Source organism: Papio anubis, chromosome 14 (assembly GCF_008728515.1).
Source record: "Papio anubis isolate 15944 chromosome 14, Panubis1.0, whole genome shotgun sequence".
In the NCBI taxonomy this organism is placed as follows: domain Eukaryota; kingdom Metazoa; phylum Chordata; class Mammalia; order Primates; family Cercopithecidae; genus Papio; species Papio anubis.
In genome coordinates this window covers 47,652,240-47,678,864 of record NC_044989.1, presented here as the reverse complement: position 1 = coordinate 47,678,864, position 26,625 = coordinate 47,652,240, and the positions used below count along the sequence as shown (strand labels likewise).

At 45.3% G+C, this 26,625-nt stretch overlaps 1 protein-coding gene across 1 annotated transcript in view; it reads right to left on the bottom strand.

Annotated features, from left to right (window-relative positions):
- Positions 1–15,757, bottom strand: part of MSH2 (mutS homolog 2) — a 75,195-nt gene extending 59,438 nt beyond the window's left edge. The window contains exons 1-6 of the mRNA XM_031655136.1: positions 15,175–15,757; positions 10,082–10,236; positions 8,283–8,561; positions 6,075–6,221; positions 4,241–4,390; positions 2,226–2,359 (exon numbers count right to left, since the gene is read on the bottom strand). Of these exons, the coding sequence (XP_031510996.1) occupies positions 2,226–2,359; positions 4,241–4,390; positions 6,075–6,221; positions 8,283–8,561; positions 10,082–10,236; positions 15,175–15,385 (1,076 nt within the window). The 5' untranslated portion in view covers positions 15,386–15,757. The remainder of the gene's footprint in view (positions 1–2,225; positions 2,360–4,240; positions 4,391–6,074; positions 6,222–8,282; positions 8,562–10,081; positions 10,237–15,174) is intronic.
- Positions 15,758–26,625: the final 10,868 nt, after the last annotated feature.

Here is a 26,625-nt window from a genome sequence, read left to right as displayed (position 1 = left end):
TACTCGGGAGGCTGAGGCAGGAGAATGGCGTGAACCCGAAAGGCGGAGCTTGCAGTGAGCTGAGATCCGGCCACTGCACTCCAGTTTGGGCGACAGAGCGAGACTCCGTCTCAAAAAAAAAAAAAAATTAAAAGAGTAGAGAGAATAGACATACTTGTTTTGTTTGTATAGGCCCAGACTCTGCTTGGAAGAACGTTCAATAAACACACACTGTTGCTCCCAGGGCAGGTGGTGGCAAAATACAATAGGAAATGTGACCCTGCAGTCATGCAAGACAAAGGCTCTTTATGGAGCTGACAGAGAAGGGTGGGTGACTTATCACTGTATATCCACCTGTCCTTTTTCAATTTTGACACATATAAATGTAACTACTTATTCACAAATAATAAAAATTACAAATTGTAAATTGCCTTAATTACTTGCAAATTACCCAGTCCTTCCAATCTCTTTTTTTATTGATACCTCATAATTGTACACATTTGGGGGTTTGTAATATTTTAATACATGTATACAATGTATAATACTCAAGTCAGGGTAACTGAGATATCCATCACCTGAAACATTTATCTTTGTTTGGGAATCCAATCATTCCAATATCGTTTTTGTTGTTGTTGATTTTAGGTGTCTTTTTTTGTTTGTTTGTCTGTTTTTGATACACAATCTCGTTTGTGGCCCAAGTTAGAGCGCAGTGGCACGATCTCGGCTCACTGCAACCTTTGCCTCCCAACTCAAGCAATTCTCGTGTCTCAGCCTCCAGAGTAGCTGGGATTATAGGCACACACTACCACGCTCATCTAATTTTGTATTTTTAGTAGAGATGGAGTTTCACCATGTTGGCCGGGCTAGTCTTGAACTCTTGACCTCAAGTAATCCGCCCGCCGCGGCCTCCCAAAGTGTTGGGATTACAGGGGTGAGCCACCGCATCTGGCCTGTTGATTTTTGTTTGAGACAGTGTCTCACTATGTCACCCAGGCTGGAGTGCTGGGACATGAATATGGCTCTTTGCAGCCTCAACCTCCTGGGCTCAAACAATCCTCCAGCCTTAGCCTCCCATGTATCTGGGACCACAGGCACATGCCACCATGCCCAGCTAAATTTTTAAAAATTTTTTTGGTAGAAATGGGGTGTCATTTTGTTGCCCAGAGGTCTCAAAGTCCTGGGCTCAAGCAATTATCCTGCCTCAGCCTCCCAAAGTGCTGGATTATATGTGTGAGCCACCGTGCCCAGCCTCAATTTCTTTCTTTTTTTTTTGAGACAGGGTTTCACTCTATTGCCCAGGCTGGAGTTCAGTGGCACAATCATAGCTCACTGCAGCCTCAAACTTCTGGGCCCAGGTGATATTCCCACCTCAGCCTCCCGAGTAGCTCAGGCTACAGGTACATGTCACTACACTGAGCTAATTTTTTTTTTCTTTTGTAGAGATGGTGTCTGTGTTGCCCAGGCTGGTCTTGAACTCCGAGGCACAAACAATCCTCCCATTACGGCCTCCCAAAGTGCTGGAATTACAGGCATGAGCCACCGCACCTAGCCCCAACTTCTGGTTCTAAATCACTAAATCCCACTCCTCTTCCCCAACAAACCTGGCTTCAGAAATCACCTTAAATTCATCAAGCAGTACTTACCTATATTACACTTCACTTAAGTTTTAAAACTTGTATCTAAAAGAAAAGACTGAAATAAAATATATTGAAATACTAGTAATTTTTGGATAACAGAATTATATAACCTTTTATTTCCACAATTTTAAAGACTTTCTGACATATATGTTTAGGTCACCTTAAATCTTTTCTAGAATAAAGAGTTAAGTGCTTTCTATATATCAGACCTTAAGTATTTTATGTATATTAAATCATCTCATGCTTATAATCCTATGAAGTAGCTGTTTTATTAATGTCATTTTAAAGGTGAAGAAACTATGACATAAAGGTTGAGTAATTTGCCCAAGATTACACACAATATGAACAAAGGTACATTGGCTCCCAAGCACATATTCGATACATACCATCTCAAATAAAAGAAGTTTTTTTTAATAGTAAAAAAAACTTATTTAAAAAAAAATGAGTTCTTTAATCAATCTAAATCATTACTACTCTATTACTCTGTAGCTCTCTGTACAGTTAAATGGTAAGATATACTTGCAAAACTGCGTATTACAATAAGTGGTATAATCATGTGGATAACTGCAGGTTACATAAAACTAACAAAAGTATAAACTAATAACATACCTCTCCTCTATTCTGTTTTTATCCATGAGAGGCTGCTTAATCCACTGGTTAACAAGTCTTTGTCCTTGAGGGGTTTTACACTTATTCAGCAAGGCAGCCAGAGACTGAGAGCCAGTGGTATCTTCAACAGAACCCTAGTAAACAAAAAATAAAATAGAAAGAATGACACACTCATTAGTGAAAACCTTACTATGCCATGAAAAACAGAGAAACAATAACATAATATTCTTCAAATATTAAGAAATTTCCACAAAAAGTTCCTCTTCCTAAGACCAACTTTCAACTTCTTAATCCGTATGTTCAGCTGTACATTTCTCCCCTAGCCAAAACCACTTTATAATTACTACAGTTTTATTTTTTATTTGTTGAGACAGGGTCTCACTCTACTGCCCAGACTGGAGTGCAGTGGTGCCATCCTGGCTCACGGCAAGCCAGAACTCTTGGGCTCAAGGAATCCTCCCACTTTAGCCTTTCAAGTAGCTGAGACTACAGGCGCATGCCACTAAGCCCCGCTAATTTTTTCTCATTATGTTGCCCAGGCTGGTCTCAACTCCTGGCCTCAAGTGATCCTCCCAGCCTGGGCTCCCAAAGTGTTGGGATTACAGGCATGAGCCACATTACTCAGCCACTTACTGCAGTTTTAGACATAAAGCTTCTTAGAATGTCATTTTAAATTGCTAGGCCAGGTGCAGTGGCTTACACCTACAATCCCATCACTTTGGGAGGCTGAGGCAGGCAGATCACCTGAGGTCAGGAGTTAGCGACCAGCCTAGCCAACAAGGTGAAACCCCATCTCTACTAAAAATACAAAAATCAGCTGGGCATGGTGGCAGGCACCTCTAATCCCAGCTAATTGCCCAAACCTGAGAGGCAGAGGTTGCAGTGAGCTGAGATCACACCACTGCACTCCAGCCTGGGCAACAAGAGACTCCGTCTCAAAAAAAAAAAAAAAAAAAAAAAAAGAATTGCTATTAGTAGTAGTACACAAAATTATTCATAAAGTAAGGACTAATACTACATAGATAGCTTGAAACTAGAGGGAAAAAAAAGCAATTCGAGAGCAAGGCACAGAGGCGCACCTGTAGTCCCAGCTACTTTGGAGACTATGATACAATTGCTTGAGCCCAGGAGTTCGAAGCTGTAGTACACTCTGATGGCACTTCCTGTGAATAGCCACTGCACTCCAGCCTAGGGAGCATACACAGTGACACCAGAATCTTGAAAAAAAAAAAAAAAAAAAGCCTTGAAAAAAAAATAGCAGAGCATGGTGGTTCATGCCTGTAATCCGAGCCACTACTCCAGAGGCTAAGGCAGAAGAATCACTTGAAGCCAGGAGTGAGTGAACATCCTGGGCAACACTGTGAAACTCCAACTCTGAAAAAATGTTAAAATTAAGCAAGCATGGTGGCTTGTGCCTGTAAACCCAGCTACTTATGAGGTTGAAGCAGGAGGATAGCTTGAGCTCAGGAGTTCAATACTGCAGTGAGCTATGATTTTCCCACTTCACTCCACACTGGGTGACAGAATAAAGCCCAGTCTCTAAAAAAGTAAAAAGTAAGCCAGGCGCGATGGCTCAAGCCTGTAATCCTAGCACTTTGGGAAGCTGAGGTGGGAGGATCACCTGAGATCAGAAATTTGAGAACAGCCTGGCAAACATGGTGAAACCCTGTCCCCCTGTCCCTACTAAAAATATAAAAATTAACCAGACATGGTGGCAGGCAACTGTAATCCCAGCTACTTGGGAGGTGGAGGTTGCAGTGGGCCGAGATTGTGCCACTGCACTCTAGCCTAGGGGACAAGTGAAACTGTCTTTAAAAAAAAAAAAAAAAAGGTTAAAAAGTGGAGTGGGGGAGGGGAGAGAAGAGAAAATATAGCCTTTTGAAGCTACTTACCTAATCCAAGTATAATAATATTTCAAAATATTTTAGCTCCCTAATAAAATTCTTCAGTATATGTCAATGAAAACATTTTTAAACCATTCAGCATTTTTAACCCTTTTTTTTTTTTTTTTTTACCTGAAAAAGGTTAAGGGCTCTGACTGCTGCAATATCCAATTTCATGTACTGGCTGAAGTCAAAAGTAGTCAGTTCAAACTGTCCAAAATTGGAATCATCTGATAAGAGTTCTAAAAACTTGATTACCGCAGACAATGATGAAACTGCAACCTAAAATTAAGAATTTAAAATCAAAGATTTCTATACCACTGGATCCAGTTCTAAAGATTTTCAAAAACAAATGCAAAATGAAAATAAATTCTGAACTCCATCATTTTCCTTGGTGTTCCTTCCCAGTCCAAACCAAGAAAACCAACGGTTAATCTCTTGAGGTTTGAAAATGGTTTTTACAAGGTGAAAATTAATGGTAATCGCAGTATTATTTATAATAGCCAAAAAAGAAAATTACCCAAATGTCCATCAAAACTAAAATGGGGGCCAGGCGTGGTGGCACATGCTGTAATCCAAGCACTTAGGGAGGATGAGGCGGGCAGATGACTCGAGGCTAGGAGTGTGAGACCAGCTTAGCCAACATAGTGAAACCCCATCTCTATTAAAAATACAAAAATTAGGCCCTTTCACCCTTGTGAGGTTAGAGTGAGAAAATGGTTATCTATGAGAAAGTGGGCCCTCACTGGACAACAGATCAGCCAGTGCCTTAATTTTGAACTGCCCAGTCTCCAGAACTGTGAAATAAAAATACAAAAATTAGCTGGGCATGGTGGCACATGCCTGTAAACCCCAGATACTCAGGAGATGAGAAAGGAGAATTGTTTGAAACCAGAAGACGAAGGTTGCAGTGGGCTGAGATCACACCATTGCACTGCAGCCTGAGCAACAAGAGCGAAACTCCGTTCCAAAAAAAAAAAAAGAACTGTGAAAATTAACTGTAATCGCAGGAGTATTTGTAACAGCCAAAAATGAAAATTACCCAAATGTCCATCAAAATTAAAATGGGGGTTGGGCACAGCGGTTCACACCTGTAATCACAGCACTCTGGGAGGCCGAGACGGTGGATCACCTGAGGTCAGAAGTTCGAGACCAGCCTGGCCAACATAGCAAAACTCCCTCTCTACTGAAAATACAAAAATTAGCCAGGCACAGTGGCATGCAGCTGAACCCAGAGGCAGAGGTTGCAGTGAGCTGAGACCGCACCACGGAACTCCAGCCTGGACAATAGAGCAAGATTCTGAGACTCCATGTCAAAAAAACAAAAAAAAAGGTTAAAATGGGGAGAGTAGCAGCGGCAGGGGGAAGGGAAGTAAAATGGATAAATTCTGACGTTTGTGCTATGAAATATGAACGCAAAAATCCATAACTACACTCAATGATATGCATAAGTCTTACAAATATTGAATGAAAGAAGCTAGGGAAAATATATGACATAATTCCATGTATATAAACTATAAAAACAGGCTGAAGGCGGTGGCTCATGCCTGTAATCTCAGCGCTTTGGAAGGCCAAGGCGGGCAGATCACCTGAGGTTCAGGAGTTTGAGACCAGCCTGACCAACATAGAGAAACTCCATCTCTACTAAGAATACAAAAAAAGATTAGCCAGGCGTGGTGGCACATGCCTGTAATCCCAGCTACTTGGGAGGCTAAGGCAGGAGGATCACTTGAACCCGGGAGGCAGAGGTTGCGGTGAGCTAAGATTACGCCATTCTACTCCAGCCTGGGCAACAAGAGCGAAACTCTGTCTCAAAAAAAAAAAAAGCTTACTATCATTGATACACAGCTTAGGGTTTAAGACAAATATGACAAATATCCTTCTAAAAAGTCACTATAATTTACATATTATTTATATTATATATTTACATTATATATATTGTAATTCACATTTATAATCCATGTACCTGATTCTCCATTTCTGGCAATACAGCACTATTCATCTGTTCTCCCTTTTTGCCTTTCAACAGCCGGTTGAGGTCCTGATAAATGTCTTTCGTGGAAAAGTCAGCTTTTTTTCTTTCTGTGATCAGAATCCCTCCTCTTTGAATAATCTATTTTGAAATAAATAGTTTAAACTACTATGAAAAAAGGAATAAGAAAAGCAATAATGAAAATGATAACATTGATAATTATAGTGATAACAGATTAACCTACATTAAATGTTTACACAATGTGCAAGACATTGATAATATGATGTACTGACACACTTTTTACATCAATAAACTAAATTTTCATCAAAATATAAAATTACGTTCACATAAAGCTTTCAAAAAATAGTCCCAACTGTAACAACTGTTTTTTTGTTTTGAGACAGAGTCTCACTGTCGCCCAGGATGGAATGCGGTGACACAATCTTGGCTCACTGCTACCTCTGCCTCTCAGGTTCAAGCAATTCTCCTGCCTCAGCCTCCCAAGTAGCTGGGATTATAGGAGCAAGCCACCATGCTTGGCTAGCTTTTTTTCCTTCTTTGCATTTTTAGTAGAGACACTGGACAGGCTGGTCTCGAATCCCTGACCTCAGGTGATCCGCCCGCTTCAGCTTCCCAAAGCGCCAGGATTACAGGTGTGAGCCACCGCCCCCGGCCACAAATAATAACCCTTAACAGAACTATTACTTGTGGAAAGTTGCTTAGATACAATCTATGCTAAAAATGTCCATCACATGTGTTATCTCCAGCGGTGCTTATGGTACTTGAAGATCACAAAAAGTAAAGAATCCTCGGGAGATACATACCTTAAGAAATATGTAGGCCAGGTGCTGTGGCTCATGCCTGTAATTCCAGCACTTTGGGAGGCTGAGGTGGGGGGATCACCTGAGGCCAGGAGTTCAAGACCAGCCTGACCAACATGGTAGAACACTGTCTCTACTAAAAATACAAAATTGGCCAGGTGTCGGCCGGGCGCGGTGGCTCAAGCCTGTAATCCCAGCACTTTGGGAGGCCGAGACGGGCGGATCACGAGGTCAGGAGATCGAGACCATCCTGGCTAACACGGTGAAACCCCGTCTCTACTAAAAAATACAAAAAACTAGCCGGGCAAGGTGGCAGGCGCCTGTAGTCCCAGCTACTCGGGAGGCTGAGAAAGGAGAATGGCCTAAACCCTGGAGGCGGAGCTTGCAGTGAGCTGAGATCCGGCCACTGCACTCCAGCCTGGGTGACAGAGCGAGACTCCGTCTCAAAAAAAAAAAAAAAAAAAATTGGCCAGGTGTGGTGGGGCATGCCTGTAATCCCAGCTACTCAGGATGCTGAGGCAGGAGAATCGCTTGAACCCAGGATGTGGAGGTTGCAGTGAGCTGAGATCATGTCATTACACTCCAGCCTGGGCACCAAGAGTGAAACTCCACCTCAAAGAAAAAAAAAAAAGAAGTATCTAAATAATAAACTACATGCCTATAACAAATGACACAATCAAAGCCAAGCATGGTGGCTCACGCCTGTAATCCCAGCACTTTGGGAGTCCGAGGCGGGTGGATCACAAGGTAAGGAGTTCAAGACCAGCCTGGCCAAGATGGTGGAACCTCATCTCTACTAAAAATACAAAAATTAGCTGCATGTGGTGGTGCACACCTGTAATCCCAGCTACTCAGGAGGCTGAGGCAGAAGAATTGCTTGAACCTGGGAGGCGGACATTGCAGTGAGCCAAGATCGCACCACCGCACTCCAGCCTGGGTGACAGAGAGAGACTTGGTCTCAAAAAAAAAAAAACAAAAAAAAACAAATCACACAATCAGAATTTAGTTAAAATAAATAGCAAAATAACAGGCTAAAGTTCCACTCAAACTATCAAAACATGCTAAAGAACTGCATCTTATTTGATAAAACCATAATTACAGTGATATTTATTGTAATAATTACTCTTTTGGAACACAAGACAGAAAGGAAAGGGGGGAGAAAAGATCTGAGGTAAAATAAATCTTACACAAGAAACAGCTTGTTTTAATGTCCAATTAAATATACCGTTTCTGTCAATGTAAACATCAAAACATTATTTTAATTAGATATAAAAAAAATAGAGTTTTTTATTATTTTTCCTTAAATAAAACAGTATCATGTCAATTAAAGAGCCTTTCCTAGGCCTGGAATCTCCTCTATCACTAGACTCAATCTGCTTACCTGTCTCAGTTTCCCCATGTCTCCAGCAGTCTCTCCTCCAGGTAAAACACATTCCTTTGGTCCAATCTGGATGAGGAGAGCCTCAAGATTGGAGAACTGATCATTATCAGGGAATTCACACAGTCCTAGCTTCCTCTGTATGGAATCCACATACCCAACTCCAACCTGTCTCTGGCCATCAACTGTGGACATTTTAACACCCACAACACCAATGGAAGCTGACATATCATTGTTACCAAAGAGAATGTCTTCAAACTGAGATAGATTGCCAGGAGAAGCCTAAGTAAAAATAAAATTTCAAAAATTTAACAAACTCTTCGATGTACTTTAAAATTTTACTAGCAAAAAGGAAAAATCCAAACTCAATGAACCTTATTAATAAAATGCTTTCTTTTTTTTTTGAGATGAAGTCTTGCTCTGTCACCCAGGCTGGAGTGCAATGGTACAATCTCGACTCACTGCAACCTCTGCCTCAAGGTTTCAAGCAATTCTCCTGCCTCAGCCTCCCGAGTAGCTGGGAATACAGGCACACACCACCACGCCCAGCTAATTTTTGTATTTTTAGTAGAGATTGGGTTTCACCATGTTGGCCAGGCTGGTCTCAAACTCCTGACCTCGTGATCTGCCTGCCTCGGCCTCCCAATGTGCTGGGATTACAGGTGTGAGCCACTGCACCTGGCCAATAAATTGTTTTCTTATGAAAAATAACTGGCCGAGTGCAGTGGCTCACGCCTGTAATCCCAGCACTTTGGGAGGCCAAAGTGGTCAAATCATGAGGTCAGGAGATCAAGACGATCCTGGCCAACATGGTGAAACCCCGTCTCTACTAAAAATACAAAAATTAGCCAGGTGTGGTGGCACGCACCTGTAATCCCAGCTACTTGGGAGGCTGAGGCAGGAGAATCACTTGAATCAGGGAGTCAGAGGTTGCAGTGAGCCAAGATGGCACCACTGCACTCCAGCCTGGCAACAGAGCAAGACTCTGTCTCAAAATAAACAAACAAATAACTGCTTGTGGTTGGGCACAGTGGCTCACACCTGTTATCTCAGCACTTTGGGAGGCCAAGGCAGGCAGATCACTTGAGGTCAGAAGTTCAAGATCAGCCTGGCCAACATGGTGAAACCCTGTCTCTACTAAAAATACAAATCTGTAGTACTCATTTGTGGCCAGCCTTACCTATTATAAGGATCTTACAAATACTTGTCTCTATTATGACCTTAGTACTGGCCCTGCCCTCCCCTTCCCTGGCCCTCCCCCCTCCTTTTCCCATCCCCTCCCCTCCCCTCAGAAATTATCTATCTAATCTATCCCTCTATAGAGATGGGATCTTCCTACATTGCCCAGGGTGGTCTCAAACTCCTGGACTCATGCAATCCTCCTGCCTTGGCCTCTGAAAGTTAAACTGTAACCTCAACCTCCTGGGCTCAAGTGATCCTCTCACCTCAGCCTCTTGATTAGCTGGAACCACAGGTGTGTGCCAACAGCCCCAGCTAATTTTTTTTAATTTTTTTGTCTTCAATAGAGATGAGGTTTTACCATGTTGGGCAGGCTGGTCTTGAACTCTTGGGCTCAGGCAATCTGCCTGCCTCAGCCTCCCAAAATACTGGGATTACAAGCAAGAGCCACTGTGCCCAGCCAAACTGCAACTTTTTAAAAACCACATGCTAATTGCTACTAAAGTGTCTCAAAGCATTCTATTATCACAGTCTACTTAAAATACTAAAACACAATTAAATTCTTCACATTTTTATTTTTCTACTCTTAAAAAAATAAGTAAATTAAAAAGGAAGATAATTACCTTATATGCCAAATACCAATCATTCTCCTTGGATGCCTTATTTCCAGCTCTGTTCTTATAAACTTCAACTCTATACTGACGAACCAGAAGAAGATCTTTTACAAAAGATTCAAAATTCATTTTACTAAGCACAACACTCTGCAGATTCTTTGCTCCTTAAAAAAAAAAAAAAAAAGTACATTACAGATTTGAGATATTACATGTTCAAGCACTGTATCAGTCGGACTTCACACTGCTGATAAAGACATACCAGAGTCTGGGAAGAAAAAGAGGTTTACTGGACTTATAGTTTCACGTAACTGGGGAGGTCTCACAATCATGGCAGAAGGCAAGGAGGCGCAAGTCATGTCTTACATGGATGGCAGCAGGCAAAGAAAGAGGTTGTGCAGGTAGACTTCCATTTTTAAAACCATCAGATCTCATGCGACTTATTCACTATCACGACAACAGCATGGGAAAGATCCATCCCCATGATTCAATTATCTCCCACCAGGTCCCTCCCATAACACATGGGAATTCGAGATGGGATTTGGGTGGGACACAGCCAAACCATATCATTCTGCCCCGACCCCTCCCAAATCTCATGTCCTCACATTTCAAAACCAATCATGTCTTCCCAACAGTCCCCCAAAGTCTTAACTCATTTCAGCATTAACTCAAAATACCACAGTCTAAAGTTTCATCCAACACAAGGTAAGTCCTTTCCACCTATGAGCCTGTCAAATCAAAAGCAAGTTAGTTACTTCCCGGTACAATGGGGTACCGGCATTGGGTAAATACAGCCCTTCCAAATGGGAGAAATTGGCCGAAACAAAGGCGCTACAAGCCCCATGCAAGTCCAAAACCCAGCATGGCAGTCAAATCTTAAAGCTCCAAAATGATCTCCTTTGACTCTATGTCTCAGGTCCAGGTCACGCGGATGCAAGAGGTGGGCAACCACAGCCTTGGACAGCACTGCCCCTGTGGCTTTGCAGGGTACAGCACCCCTCCTGGTTGCTTTCATGGGTTGGCGTTAAGTGTCTACAGCTTTTCCAGGCATATGGTGAAAGCTGTCTGTGGATCTACCATTCTGGGGTCTGGAGAATCATAGCCCTCTTTTCACAGCTCCACTAGGTGGTGCCCCAGTAGGGACTCTGTGTGGGGGCTCTGACCCCACATTTCCCATCTGCATTGCCCTAGCAGAGGAACTCATGATCACCCCACCCCTGCAGCAAACTTCTGCCTGCACATACATCCCTGAAACATAGGCAGAGGTTCCCAAACCTGAATTATTGATTTCTGTGCACCTGCAGGCTCAACACCACCTGGAAGCTGTCAAGGCTTCAGGCTTGCACCCTCTGAAGCCATGGCCTGAGCTCTACCTTGGCCCCTTTCAGCCATGGCTGGAGCAGCAGGCCACCAAGCTGCTAGGCTGCACACAGCATGGGAACCCTGGGCTGACCCATGAAACCACTTTTTTCTCCTAGGCCTCTAGGCTTGTGATGAGAGGGGCTGCCATGAAAACCTCTGACATGCCCTGGAGACATTTTTCCCATTGTCTTGGGGATTAACATTGGGATCCTCATTACTTATGCAAATTTCTGCAGCTAGCTTGAATTTCTCCTCAGAAAATGGGATTTTCTTTTCTATCATATTGTCAGGCTGCAGATTTTCCAAACTTTCATGCTGTTTCCCTTTTAAAACTGAATGCCTTTAACAGCACCCAAGTCACCTCTTGAAAGTTTTGCTGCTTAGAAATTTCTCCCGCCAGATACCCAAAAGAATTTCTCTCAAGTTCAAAGTTCCACAAATCTCTAGGGTGGGGCAAAATGCCACCAGTCCTTTTACTAAAACATAACAAGTGTCACCTTTGCTCCAGTTCCCAACAAGTTCCTCATCTCCATCTGAGACCACCTTAGCCTGGATTTCATCGTCCATATCATTATCAGGATTTTGGTCAAAGGCATTCAACAAGTCTCCAGGAAGTTCCAAACTTTCCCACATTTTCTGGTCTTCTTCTGAGCCCTCTAAACCGTTCCGACCTCTGCCTGTTACCCAGCTCCAAAGTCACTTCCATATTTTCGGGTATTTTTTCAGCTGTGCCCCACTCTACTGGTACCAGTTTACTGTTTTAGTCCATTTTCACACTGCTAATAAAGACATACCCAGCTGGGTGTGGTGGCTCATGCCTGTAATTCCAGCACTTTGGAAGGCCGAGGCGGGCAGATCACGAGGTCAAGAGATCAAGACTATCCTGGCCAACATGGTGAAACCCCATCTCTATTAAAAATACAAAAATTAGCTGGGCGTGGTGGCATGCACCTATAGTCCCAGCTACTTGGGAGGCTGAGGCAGGAGAATCGCTTGAACCCGGGAGGCAGAGGTTGCAGTGAGTTGAGATTGCGCCACTGCAGTCCAGCCTAGCAACAGAGCAAGACTGTCTCAAAAAAAAAAAAAAAAAAAAAAGACATAGCTGAGACTGGGCAATTTACAAAAGAACAAGGTTTAATGGACTTATGGTTCCACATGGCTGAGGAGGCCTCACAATCAATGAGGAAGGCAAGGACGAACAAGTTACATCTTACATGGATGGCAGCAGGCAAAGAGAGAGGGCTTGTGCAGGGAAACTTCCGTTTTTAAAACCATCAGATCTTGTGAGGCTTATTCACTACCAGGAGAACAGCACAGAAAAGACCCACCCACATGATTCAATTATGTCCCACCAGGTACCTCCCACAACACGTGGGAATTCAAGATTAGATAAGGGTGGGAACACAGCCAAACCATATCAAGCACCTAACACATTGCTAACCCAAAAACTTCCAGTGTTTTTTCAGTAATTTATTCATTTAATAAATTGTCTACGAAGCACTATTATATGTGCAGGGACTATGGAAGGTAATAGATATAAAATAGTGAATAGCATAGACCCTCTGCTTATATGGAGTCTACACATAAAAATCAAAAGTTCTAAAGATGATAACTTTTTAATTTTTTTGTAGAGATGGGTCTCGCTGTGTTACACAGGCTGGTCTTCAACTCCTAGCATCAAGTTATCTTCCCACCTTGGTATCCCTAAGTGCTGAGATTACAGGCACGAACCACTGCACTTGGCCTGTCCTTTCTTATAATTTGTTTTAAAGTCTTTTTTTTTTTTTTTTTTTTTTTGAGATGGAGTCTCACTCTGTTGCCCAGGCTGGAGTGCAGTGGCAGTATCTCTGGCTCACTGCAAGCTCCGCCTCCCAGGTTCATGCAATTCTCCTGCTTCAGCAGGAGTAGCTGGGGCTATAGGCACCTGCCACCACGCCCGGCTAATTTTTTGTATTTTTAGTAGAGATGAGGTTTCACCGTGCTAGCCAGGATAGTCTCGATCTCCTGACCTCGTGATCCGCCCACCTCAGCCTCCCAAAGTGCTGTGATTTTTGTATTTTTAGTACAGGCGGGGTTTCACCATGTTAGCCAGGATGGTCTTGATCTCCTGACCTCGTGATCCACCCACCTCGGCCTCCCAAAGTGCTGAGATTACAGGCAAGTGCCACTGCACCTGACCTGTTTTAAAGTCTTATGTAAAATCTATGTAGGTCAGGTGCACATTGGGAGACCAAGGTGGGAGGATCACTTGAGGTCAGGAGTTTGAGACCAGCCTGGCCAACATGGTGAAACCCCATCTCTACTAAAAATACAAAAAATTAGCTAGGTGTGGTGGCACGTGCCCTTAATCCCAGCTACTCGGGTGGCTGAGGCAGGAGAATCGCTTGAACCCAGGAGGTGGAGGTTGCAGTGCGCCAAGATTATACAACTGAACTCCAGCCTGGGCGACAGAGTAAGACTCCGTCTAAAAAAAAAAAAAAAATCTTCAGACTTTTAATTGCCTACAGCGTAAAATTCCAACAGCTCAACACAACATGAAAAACCTTTTGTCATCTAACCCCACCCACCTGGGCCAGTCTCCACACCTTCCTTTTCTACATCATCAACGCCAATCTACCTTCTTTCAAGCCCTCTCCCTAGCAAACTTCTAGTCTCAACGTGGACTTTGGTGTCTCATATAACGCCTCTTCCGACGTCTCCAGTTTTTGTCTCTTGCAACCTCTTGCAAGCTCACACCATAAGCCTCCAACTTGAATTGTAATGATTTCTGCCTTGCTCTCCAATAGTGATCTCTATGACAGTAGAGGTATTTCTTTTTCATCTAGTGTCCATAACCCTGCCTAACACATTTCTATCTAACGAATGAAACCTTTTGCATCAGGAGCATCGCATTTGCACTAGTCCTCTAGTCAGGACTAGAACCCACAACTCTACTCCCCCTAGGATGCTCTTTTCATTAGCATAACTACATAGTTGCAAGAAAGCGCAAAGAAAACAGGGAGAAAAGAGGTTAACTAGGCCTATCCAGAACATTTGGCCCACATAGGGTGAGACGTTTGTAGCTTTCCAGGGAGAGAGAATGCTGGATAGATGGGGTCGGGTGACGGAGAGCACTGAATGCTGAGCTAAAGCAGATAGCGTCCATGACTAGCCCAAGGTCACACGTTAATAAGCAGAGGGGCAGCGACTTGATCCCAAGCAGCCCAGCTCCAGAGTCCGTTGGTCCTGACCACTTCATCATACTGCCCCTTAACGGCGCTCCATTACCAGCCCCTTAGCTGGACCGGCGGTATAAATCGGAGCGCCGTGGGAGCAGAATAACGTGGGTGGCATGAAAGGGTTTCCTAAACCCCCTCTATTTTAAATCTCACTCCTGGCTGCTGTTTGTAGTAAGAGATTCTGGCCGTGTTTGTAATGAGCGCTACATGTAGGGCCACGGCGAGGAATGCGACTGCTGGAAAATGAACTAGAACAATGCATTAAAATGCCTGGCACGACGTAAACACTCCGTGATCACAAGTTCAGATCCGGGACGGCTGGAGAGGCACGGGTTTCAGGGCTGAGGGGGGCGTCCCTCCGGAGCCAAGCAGAACCTGGGGACGGCGGAATTCCCACCAGCACAACGTTCCGCCCCCGTGCCTCCGCGCTGGAGAGGCTGCTCATCACCCACTTTCTGAGGCGAGAATGGAGCCCCGCCACAGGGCCCCGGGTCCCCCCACAGCACGCGCCGTCCTCGCCCTCACCTGCCGGCCCCATATACTTGATCACCCCCTGGGTCTTGAACACCTCCCGGGCGGCCAGCAGCGCGTCCTCGCCGTGAGCCGTATAGAAGTCGCCCCGGTCGAAAAGGCGCACCGTGGTGGTCGGTTTCTCCGGCATGCTCTGAAAGAAACGCACGAAGCCGACCTCGGCCGCGCTCTCCAGCTGCAGCGTCTCCTTAGGTTGCACCGCCATGTCGGAACCTCCTCACCTCCTGGCAGAAGGAACTGCGCGACCCCACACCCACTATGCTGTTTCCCGCCTCCCCTCCCACGTCCCCCCGAGCGGCGTCCGGTCACGGCGGCCACACCCAATCAGCTTCCAGGGCTGCGTTTCGGTGGGTGGGAGTCTGCCGCGGCAACCAATCATAAGCAGACGCTGCCCAGTTTCCCGCGCACACTGGGGACTTTAGCTACTGCGCATGCCTGCGCCTAGGTCGCGCGCAGACCCGCAGACCTGCATCCTTGGTAGAAAGCAGTTCTCAAGTGTTTTCTTAGGTCCAAGGCTTGGAGCCCCTGGGTGGGTGGATGCAAGGGTAGGCAGCCACCAGGTGGGAGATTTCCGGCAGGTACTGAGCTCGTAATGTGCCCGGAAGCATGGGAGTAACATCAGAAGGAAACTTGAAAACAAAACAAAACAAAAAAACTAGCCTTCCTCCTCCTCCCACTATTTTGTTCAAACGTGTGCCCCTCTCCAACTGCCCCTCCCTTTTTCTTTTTAAGCAAACTGCCAACATCGGGATTACGGGTTTATTCTACACAACCTCCTTAACTGCTGCCTTTTAGCCACATTATCGTTTCGTCCACTCGTTGACGAGTCACTCATTCAAAAACATTTATATGGCCTGCTACGTCCCAGACTGCTCTTGGCTCTGAGGATCACCAGTAAAAAGAAAAATCACTGCCTTTATTCTGCTTACATTCTAATATGAGAAGATTCAGATAATGAATATAGCAAGTAAATGAAATGGTACGTTAGAAGATAAGTGTTTGTGGCCCGGCGCGGTAGCTCATGCCTGTAATCCCAGCACTTTGGGAGGCAGAGGTGGGCGGATCACTTGAGCCCAGGAGATTGACACCACCCTGGGCAACATGGTAAAAACCCATGTCTGTGATCCCAGGTATTAGTGGGGCTCAGGCGAGAGGATCACCTGAGCCCGGGAGGTCGAGGCTGCGGTGAGCCGTAAATTGTGCCACTGCACTCCAGCCTGGGCGATAGAGTGAAGACCCTGTCATTAAAAAATACAAAATAAAATAAATAAAAAGAAGACAAACGTTTGACGCCGGGCGTGGTGTCACACGCCATAATCCCAGTACTTTGGAAGTCCAAGCCAGGAGGATCGTTTGAGCCCAGGAGGTCGTCTGCCCTCAGCTATGTTCACGCCACTGCTCTGCAGCTGTGGCGGCAGAGCGAGAGAACCCGTCTTGAGTGGGGGAAGGGAAGACCAGTTAAGGAAGAGGAAGGTTGAAATTTTAAAATGTTAGCAAACAGCAAGGCGCAGTGGCTCACGCCTGTAATCCCAGCATATTGGGAGGACTAGGCGGGTGGATCACCTGAGGTCAGGAGTTTGAGACCAGCCTGGCCAACATGGCGAAACTCCCTCTCTACTAAAAATTTAAAAATTACCGGGCATAGTGGTAGGCGCCTGTAATCACAGCTACTGGAGAGGCTGAGGCAGGAGAATCCCTTAAACTTGGGAGGTGGAGGTGGCAGTGAGCCAAGATCACTCCACTACACGCCAGCCTCGGTGACAGAGCCAGACTGTGTCTCAAAAAATAAATAAAATGTTAGCAAACACCTGAAGGAGATCAGGATCCATTCTGCAAAATTAACTCTTAGAAAAGGTTTTTGCTGACCAGTAGCCGTGGTCCCAGCCTCCTGTGATCCACCCACCTCAGCCTCCCCAAGTGCTGGGATTACATGCGTGAGCCACTGCGCCCAGCCTCAGCCTGGAATCATTTTTGAAAGCTCCCTGGATGTTCCTGACAATCAGCTCGATTTATAAATCTGGCGGGTGCAGTGGCTCACGCCTGTAATCCCAGCACTTTGGGAGGCCGCTTAAGCTCAGGAGTTCAAGACCAGCCTAAGCAACATGGTGAAACCTTGTCTCTACTAAAAATGCAAAAATTAGCCAGGCCTGGTGGCACCTGCCTGTAGTTCTAGTTACCTGGGAGGTTGAGCCCGGGAAGTGGGGGTTGCCGTGAGCCAAGATCACACCACTTCACTCCAGTGGGGACAACAGAGCAAGACTCTGTCTCAAAATAATAATAATAATAAAAATAACAATAATTTTGTTTAAAAAACTAGCCAGGCGCGTGCCTGTAGTCCTTGGGAGGCTGAGGTGGAAAAATTCCTTAAGCCCAGGTGTTCAAGGCTGCATTGAACTATGATCACACCACTGTACTCCTGCCTAAGCAACAGAGCAAGACCCTGTCTCAAAAAAAAAAAAAAAAAAACAGTTCATCTAGCTCACTGTCAGCCTTGGCACAGGATAGTTACCTTTAACCAGATTTAGAAGATAGCTAATGATTCCAGACATTATTTGCTTTCTCCAGGCTAATATTAATGATTCTAACATGCTTCTTTCCTACAAAATGTCTAAGAGGACTATTTAGCCTGCTTGGAAAGGAAACATGCTTGAAATTAAAATTTGATATGCACTTGTAATCAATTTGTCTAAGAAACTGTTTTAACAGTATCCTTTGTTTCCAACCATGTGCATGTATTTTTTTTTTTTTTTTTTTTTGAGACGGAGTCTAGCTCTGTCGCCCAGGCTGGAGTGCAGTGGCCAGATCTCAGCTCACTGCAAGCTCCGCCTCCTGGGTTTACACCATTCTCCTGGCTCAGCCTCCCGAGTAGCTGGGACTACAGGCGCCTGCCACTTCACCCGGCTAGTTTTTTGTATTTTTTAGTAGAGACGGGGTTTCACCGTGTTAACCAGGATGGTCTCGATCTCCTGACCTTGTGATCCGCCCGTCTCGGCCTCCCAAAGTGCTGGGATTACAGGCTTGAGCCACCGCGCCCGGCCCCATGTGCATGTATTAACTGTTGATGATAAATTCTTTTTTTAATTTATTTTTTATTTTTTTGAGACAGGGTCTAACTGTCACCGAGGCTGGATTGCAGTGGTATGATCAGAGCTCAGTGAAGGCTCTGCTTCCCCAGGTTCAGGTGAGTCTCTCACCTCAGCCTCTCAAGTAGCTGAAACTACAGGTGCAGGCCACCATGCCCCGCTAATTTTTTTATTTTTAGAAGAGACAGGGTTTCACCATGTTAAACTGGTCTCAAACTCCTGGGCTTAAGCAATCCACCTGCCTAGACCCTTCCACAGTGGGATTACAGGAGTGAGCCACTGAGCCTGGCTGATAAATTCTTATTTAAAGTATATAAGGCCAGGGCCAGGCACAGTGGCTTGCCCCTGTAATCCAAGCACTTTAGGAGGCCAAGGCAGGTGAATCATTTGAAGTCATGAGTTCAAGACCAGCCTGGCCAACATGGTGAAACCCCATTTGTACTGAAATTACAAAAATTAGGCCAGGTGTGGTGGCTCAGGCCTGTAATCCCAGCACTTTGGGAGGCCGAGGCGGGTGGATCATGAGGTTAGGAGTTCAAGACCAGTCTGGCTAAGATGGTGAAACCCTGTCTCTACTAAAAATACAAAAATTAGCCGGATGCAGTGGCAGGTGCCTATAATCCCAACTACTGGGGAGGCTGAGGCAGGAGAATCACTTGAACCCAGGACGCAGAGGTTGCAGTGAGCTGAGATCATGCCACTGCACTCCAGCCAGGGAAACAGAGCAAGACTCTGTCTCAAAAATAAATAAATAATTCTTTTTTACTTGTTTGAGACACTTTTGCTCTTGTTGCCCACGCTGGAGTGCAATGGCGTGATCTCAGTTCACCACAACCTCTGCCTCCTGGGTTCAAGCAATTCTCCTGCCACAGCCTCCCAAGTAGCTGGGATTACAGGCATGCACCACCACACTTGGCTAATTTTGTATTTTTAGTAGAGATGGGGTTTCTCCATGTTGGTCAGGCTGGTCTTGAACTCCCAACCTCGGTGATCTGCCCACCTTGGCCTCCCAAGGTGGTAGGATCATAGGCCTAAGCCACTGCACCTGGCCTTTTTTTTTTTTTTTTTTTGAGACAGAGTTTTGCTCATGTTGCCCAGGCTAGAGTGCAGTGGCTTGATCTCGGCTCACTGTGACCTTCGCCTCTCGGTTGCAAACGATTCACCTACCTCAGCCTCCCAAGTACCTGGGATTAGAGGCACGCACCACCACGCCAGCCTAATTTTTTCTTTTTTTTTTTTTTTTTTGAGACAGAGTTTTGCTCCTATCACCCAGGCTGGAGTGGAATGGCGTGATCTCCAATCACTGCAATCTCCGCCTCCTGGGTTCAAGCGATTCTCCAGCCTCAGCCTCCCAAGTAGCTGGGATTACAGGCACCTGCCACCATGTCTGGCTAATTTTTGTATTTTCAGTAGAGACGGGGTTTCACCATGTTGGCCAGGCTGGTATCAAACTCCTGACCTCAGGTGATCCACCTGCCTCAGCCTCCCAAAGAGCTGGGGTTACAGGCATGAGCCACCACACCTGGCCATTAAATAAATATTTTATTTATTTTTTTTAGACGGAGTCTCACTGTGTTGCCCAAGCTGGAGTGCAGTGGCGCGATCTCGGCTCATTTCAAGCTCTGCCTCCCGGGTTCATGCCATTCTCCTGCCTCAGCCTCCAGAGTAGCTGGGACTACAGGTGCCCGCCACCATGCCCAGCTAATTTTATTTTATTTTTTTGTATTTTAAGTAGAGACAGGGTTTCACCGTGTTAGCCAGGACGGTCTCAATCTCCTGACCTCATGATCTGCCCGCCTCGGCCTCCCAAAGTGCTGGGATTACAGGCATGAGCCACCATGCCCGGCCTAAATAAATATTTTAAAAAACAAAGTATATCAAAGAGTTGTGATACCAGGGGACTAGGGGAGGTCCCATGATTCCAGTGGGACTTTGACTCCAGCCAGTGTCCAGGCTGTTGACACCAAATGAGAAGGAATTCAGGGATGAATTGGAAAATAGTGAAAGTACAGAGATTTACTGCAAATAGAGAAGTATGCACTCAAGAAAGGGGAGTGTTAGCATACTCGAGAATGTCATGCTACGGGGTTTGAGGTTTCTATCTTTATGGGTTTTTGTTTTTCTGTATTTATTTATTTATTTATTTTTTGAGACAGTGTCTCATTCTGCTGCCTAGGCTGGATTGCAGTGGAGCGATCACGGCTCAATGCAGCCTCAACCGCTGGGGCTCAAGCAATCCACCCACCTTGGCCTCCCGAAGTACTGGGATTGTAGACGTGAACCACTGCATCTGGCCTCTTTATTTATGGGCTTAACCAAGGAGTGGAATATTCATGAAGATTTCTGGAAAAAGGTGAAGATTTCTTGGAACTGTGGTGCACCCATTTTTACACCAAATACAGGTGTTCTCGGAACTGTCATGGTGCCGAGGGGGTGTGACTATGTTAATAAGCGAACAATGAGGTTCCAGGTGAAACCTAGGTCAAATCCAGTGCCATGTTACATCCAGTGGGACCTAGCCAGCTTGGCCCACATCCTGGTTCTCAGGGTCTAATCAGCCTCTAGCTTATGCGCTATTTCAACAGTTTCCTTTTTGCTAGTCATATGAAATGCCTGTCTGGAATTTTCTTTTTTGTTTGTTTTTGAGACAGAGTCTCGCTGTGCTGCCCAGGCTGGAGTGCAGGGGTGCGATCTCAGCTCACAGCAACCTCTGCCTCCTGGGTTCAAGCAATTCTCCTACCTCAGCCTCCCGAGTAGCTGGGATTATATGTGTGCACCACCATGCCCGACTAAAATCTTTGTATTTTCCGTAGAGACAGGGTTTCACCATGTTGGCCAGGCTGATCTCGAACTCCTGACCTCAGGTGATCTACCTGCCTCGGCTTCCAAAGAGCCGGGATTACAGGTGTGAGCTAACATGCCCGGCTTCCTGCCTGGAATTTTCTATTCTCCCACAACAACCCTGTATTATTCATGTCTCAGTTGTCTTACATATATTTTATATACTTTCCATTCCCACATGGGAAACTGAATTTCTGAAAATAAGGGGAATTTTGCAAAAATATAACTGGAAGACATAGCATGATTGATAGAATCCAGTAAAATTATCACCCCAATATAGCTTTTTTTTTTTTTTTGAGATGGAGTCTCGCTCTGTCACCCAGGCTGGAGTGCAATGGCTCAATCTCGGTTCACTGCAACCTCTGCCTCCCGGGTTCAAGCTATTCTCCTGTCTCAGCCTCCCAAGGAGCTGGGATTACAGGCTCGCACCACCATGCCCGGCTTATTTTTGTATTTTTTTAGTAGAGACAGGGTTTTGCCATGTTGGCCAAGCTGGTCTCGAAATCCTGACTTCAGGTGATCCGCCCGCCTCAGCCTCCCAAAGTGCTGGGATTACAGGCATGAGCCACCCCGCTTGGCCTAAATAATCTTGTGTATGGGGTTTTTTTGTTTTTTTGTTTTGTTTTGTTTTTTTTGAGACAAGGGTTTCGCTCTTGTTGCCCAAGCTGGAGTGCAATGGTGCAATCTCGGCTCACTACAACTTCCACCTCCCGGGTTCAAGCAATTCTCCTGCCTCAGCCTCCCTGGTAGCTGGGATTACAGGAGGGTGCCACCACACCTGGCTAATTTTTTGTATTTTTAGTAGAAACGGGATTTCACTATGTTAGCCAGGAGTTCAAAACCAGCCGGCCGACATGGTGAAACCCTATCTCTACTAAAAATACAAAAATTAGTCAGGCATGGTGGTGCTCACCTGTAGTCCCAGCTACTCGGGAGGCTGAGGCAGGAGAATCGCTTGAACCTAGGAGGTGGAGGTTGCAGTGAGCCGAGACTGCACCACTGCACTCCAGCCTGGGCGACAGAGTAAGACTCCGTCTCAAAAACAAAAACAAAAACAAAAAACAAAATCCAGCTTTATGGAGATATAATTCACATACCATACAATCCACCCATTTAAAGTGTACAACTTAACAGCTTTTAGTACATTAATAGGGATGCATAATCATCACTGCAATCTAATTTTAGAAGTTTGTCATTCCAGAAAGAAACCTCAACTCATTAGCAGTCACTCTTCATGTCCTCTTCCCCAGCCCTTGACAACCACTAATCTACTTTCTGTCTCTATAGATTTGCATCTTCTGGACATTTCATATAAATGGAATCATACAATACAGGGTCTTTAGTGACTGACTTTTTTGATTTAGCATATTTTTGACGTTCATCCATGTTGTAGCATGTATCAGTACTTCACATCTTTTTATTACTAAATATTTCACTGTATAGCTATATTACATTTTATTAATCTCTTCATCAGTTGGTAGGCATTTGTGTTATTTCCACTCTTCAGCCATTATGAATAATGCTGCTGTGAACATTTGTGTACAAGTTTGTATGTGGACATGTTTTTATTGCCCTTACATGTATACCTTGGAGTAGAATTGCTGGCTCATAGTTTTAACTTTTTTTTTTTTTTTTTTGAGACGGAGTTTCACTTTTGTTGCCCAGGCTGGAGTGCAATGGCAAGATCTCAGCTCACGACAACTTCCACCTCCCGGGTTCAAGCGATTCTCCGGCCTCAGCCTTCCGAGTAGCTGGGATTACAGGCATGTGCCATCACGTCCAGCTAATTTTGTATTTTTAGGTAGAATGGGGTTTCTCCATGTTGGTCAAGCTGGTCTCGAACTTCCCTACCTCAGGTGATCTGCCCACCTCGGCCTCCCAAAGTGCTGCGATTACAGGCATGAGCCACCGTGCCCAGCCTTTTAACATATGTTTAACTGTAATACTTATGTTAAACTACAACCCATATGATTATGTTTAACATTTTGAATAACTACCAAAATATTTTCCAAAATAATTGCAACATTTTACTTTCTCATCAGCAATGTATGAGGGTTCCAACTTCTCCAAAGTCTCACCAACACTTGTTATTTTATTGTGTTCTTGATTATTGCTATCCTAGTGTGTGGAAAATGGCATCTTACTGCGTTTTGATTTGCATTTCCCTAATGACTAATAATGTTGAGTATCTTTTCATGTTCTCTGTATTTTCTTGGAGAAATTATTTCCATTTATTCCTGCCCTCCCCCTGCACCAGCTGGTGTTGAAACTCATTTATCTACTTATTTATTTATCTGAGAAATTTTGTTTTGTTTTGTTTTGTTTTTGAGACTGAGTCGTGCTCTGTCACGTAGGCTGGAGTGCAATGGCACAATCTTGGCTCACTGCAACCTCTGCCTCCCAGGTTCAAGCGATTCTCCTACCTCAGTCTCCTGAGTAGTTAGGATTACAGGTGTGTACCACCATGCCCAGCTAATTTTTGTATTTTAGCAGAGAAGGGGTTTCACCATGTTGGCCAGGCTGGTCTCAAACTCCTGACCTCAAGCGATCTGCCTGCCTTGGCCTCCCAAAGTGTTGGGATTACAGGTGTGAGCCACTGCACCCAGCCAAGAAATTATTTTCAAAACTTATACTTGATAATAGACTTGTAGGCCGGGCGTGGTGGCTCACACCTGTAATCCCAGCACTTTGGGAGGCCAAGGCAGGTGGATCACAAGGTCAGGAGATTGAGACCATCCTGGCTAACATGGTGAAACCCTGTCTCTACTAAAAAATACAAAAAAATTAGCCAGGCATGGTGGTGGGTACCTGTAGTCCCAGCTACTCAGGAGGCTGAGGCAGGAGAACGGCGTGAACCCGGGAGGCGGAGCTTGCAGTGAGCCGAGATCGCGCCACTGCACTCCAGCCTGGGCGACAGAGCCAGACTCCGTCTCAAAAAAAAAAAATATATATATATATACATATATAGACTTGTGTATCCAGAACATATACATCTTACATCTTAATAATAGAAAGATAAAGAACTCAATTTAAAAATGGACAAAGCAGCTGGGCACAGTGACTCAACCCTGTAATCCCAGCACTTTGGGAGTCCGAGGCGGCGGATCACCGGAGATCAGGCGTTCAAGACCAGCCTGACCAACATGGTAAAACACCATCTCTACTAAAAAAAAAAAAATACAAAAAATTAGCCAGCTATGGTGGCAGGTGCCTGTAATCCCAGCTACTTGGGAGACTGAGGCAGGAGAATGGCTTGAACCCAGGAGGCGGAGAATGCAATGAGCCAAGATCGCGCCACTGCACTCCAGCCTGGACAGTGTGAGACCCTGTCTCTAAATAAATAAAATAAAATAAAAAGTAAAAATGGACAAAGGATCTGATTTTTTTTTTTTTTTTTTTTTTTTTGAGATGGAGTTTCGCTCTTGTTTCCCCGGCTGGAGTGCAATGGGCAATCTCAGCTCACCACAACCTCTGCTTTCTGGGTTCAAGCAATTCTTCTGCCTCAGACTCCTGAGTAGCTGAGTTTACAGGTATGTGCCACCATGTCCAGCTAATTTTGTATTTTTAGTAGAGGCGGGGTTTCTCCATGTTGGTCAGGCTAGTTTTGAACTCCTAATCTCAGGTAATCCACCCACCTCGGCCTCCCAAAGTGCTGGGATTACAGGTGTGAGCCACTGCGCCCGGCCATTAAGTCATTTTTTGAGAAAGCTCTTTGGTTGGTTGACATTGGGAATGGAAACTCTACAGGTTGAACAGTTCATTCTGAAAGCAGAATGGGCTAGTTGCCTTTTAAAGTTTGATAAGAAAGGGTCTGGGCATAGTGGCTCATGCCTGTAATCCCAGCTCTTTGGGAGGCCGAGGTGGGTAGATCACCTGAGGTCAGAAGTTCAAGACTAGCCTGGCCAACATGGTGAAACCCCGTCTCTACTAAAATACAAAACAAACAAACAAACAAACAAACAAAAAAAACGGCCAGACGTGGTAGTGGGTTCCTATAGTCTCCCAATTACTTGGGAGGCTGAGGTAGGAGGGTGGCTTAAGCCTGGGAGGCAGAGTGAGACAGAATGGCTGGGCTACTGGCCAAACCCCAACCCTAAGCCTGCAACCACGGCCCTAAGTGAAAACAGCTGACCCCATTTTTCTGCCCAAATATTACCTTTTTGGCCTGCCATGCCCCTATCCTGTGCCCATAATGACTTCAGCTGGCAGAGCAGCTGAGTAGCAAGCAAAGAAGCTACTGAGTGTCAGAGACTGCAGACAGATGCAGCTAACTTCGGAGGGTACGGCTTTAGGGAAAGACCTTCTTCCTGTACCACCCCCATTCCAGCTGCCATCCCACTGAGGGCCATTTCCATCACCCAGTAAAATCCTCCGCATACACTACCCCTTCAATCCATTCATTTGTCCTGATTCTTTCCAGATGCCAGACAAGAACCTGGGTGCCAAGAGGGCAGGGGCTTGGATGCTGCTGCCAGGGCCGTACAGAGCCTGCTCCCACCAGAGAGGATCGACCAACTGGTTCCAGCATTCGTTCACTCTGGTTCCCACACTGCTTGTTCACACATTCCCTCTTCCAAAAAGTGGCCAGCAGTGGGCTGAAAGGAGCCACTCCAGTTCCTGCCCACGAAAGGGGTCAAGGTCAAGGGAATTATCCCATCTCAGGAGGTTGCCATGAGCCAAGATTGCGCCACTGCACTCCAGCCTGGGCAACAGGCTGAGACCCCACTTCAAAAACAAATAAAAAATAAAGTTTGATAAGAAGGAAAAAAGACAGATGGGAATGGTAGATTGTTAGAAGGCTAAGATTAGTGGGAATTTTTATTTATTTATTTATTTATTTTAGAGATGGGGCATCTTGTCATGTTGCTCAGGTGGTCTTGAACTCCTGGCCTCAAGCAATCCTCCTGACTCAGCCTCCCAAATTACTAAGATTACAGACTTGAGCTGCCACACCCCACCTACAGTAGGAATTTTTTTTTTGAGATGGGAGTCTTGCTCTGTCGCCCAGGCTGGAGTGCGATGGCGTGATCTCCGCTCATCACAACCTCCACCTCCCAGGTTCAAGTGATTCTCCTGCCTCTGCTTCCTGAGTAGCTGGGATTACAGGCATGCACCACCATGTCCAGCTAATTTTTTGTATTTTTAGTAGAGACGGGGTTTCTCCATGTTGGTCAGGATGGTCTCGAACTCCCGACCTCAGGTGATCCGCTCACCTCGGCCTCCCAAAGTGTTGAGATTACAGGCATGAACCACAGTGCCCAGCCTTCAGTGGGAATTTTTAATGAGGGAAGGGGAACATGTCTTAGGATGATAGGAAAGAATTGGGAAAGTATATCTACCAAAAGTGCTGTGTTGATAGTAGAAAAAGATGAGGTTAAAGTGGTGCAAGGATTTGTAAAAGAAGATCTTCTGCTAGGCCTTGACTAAGCAGAGGGTTTCCCAAGCCTAAGGAAGAACATAAGCAAAGGAAGGATAGAACCCAAGTCAAGGTATAAAAGGACAGAGGGGCCAGGCACAGTGG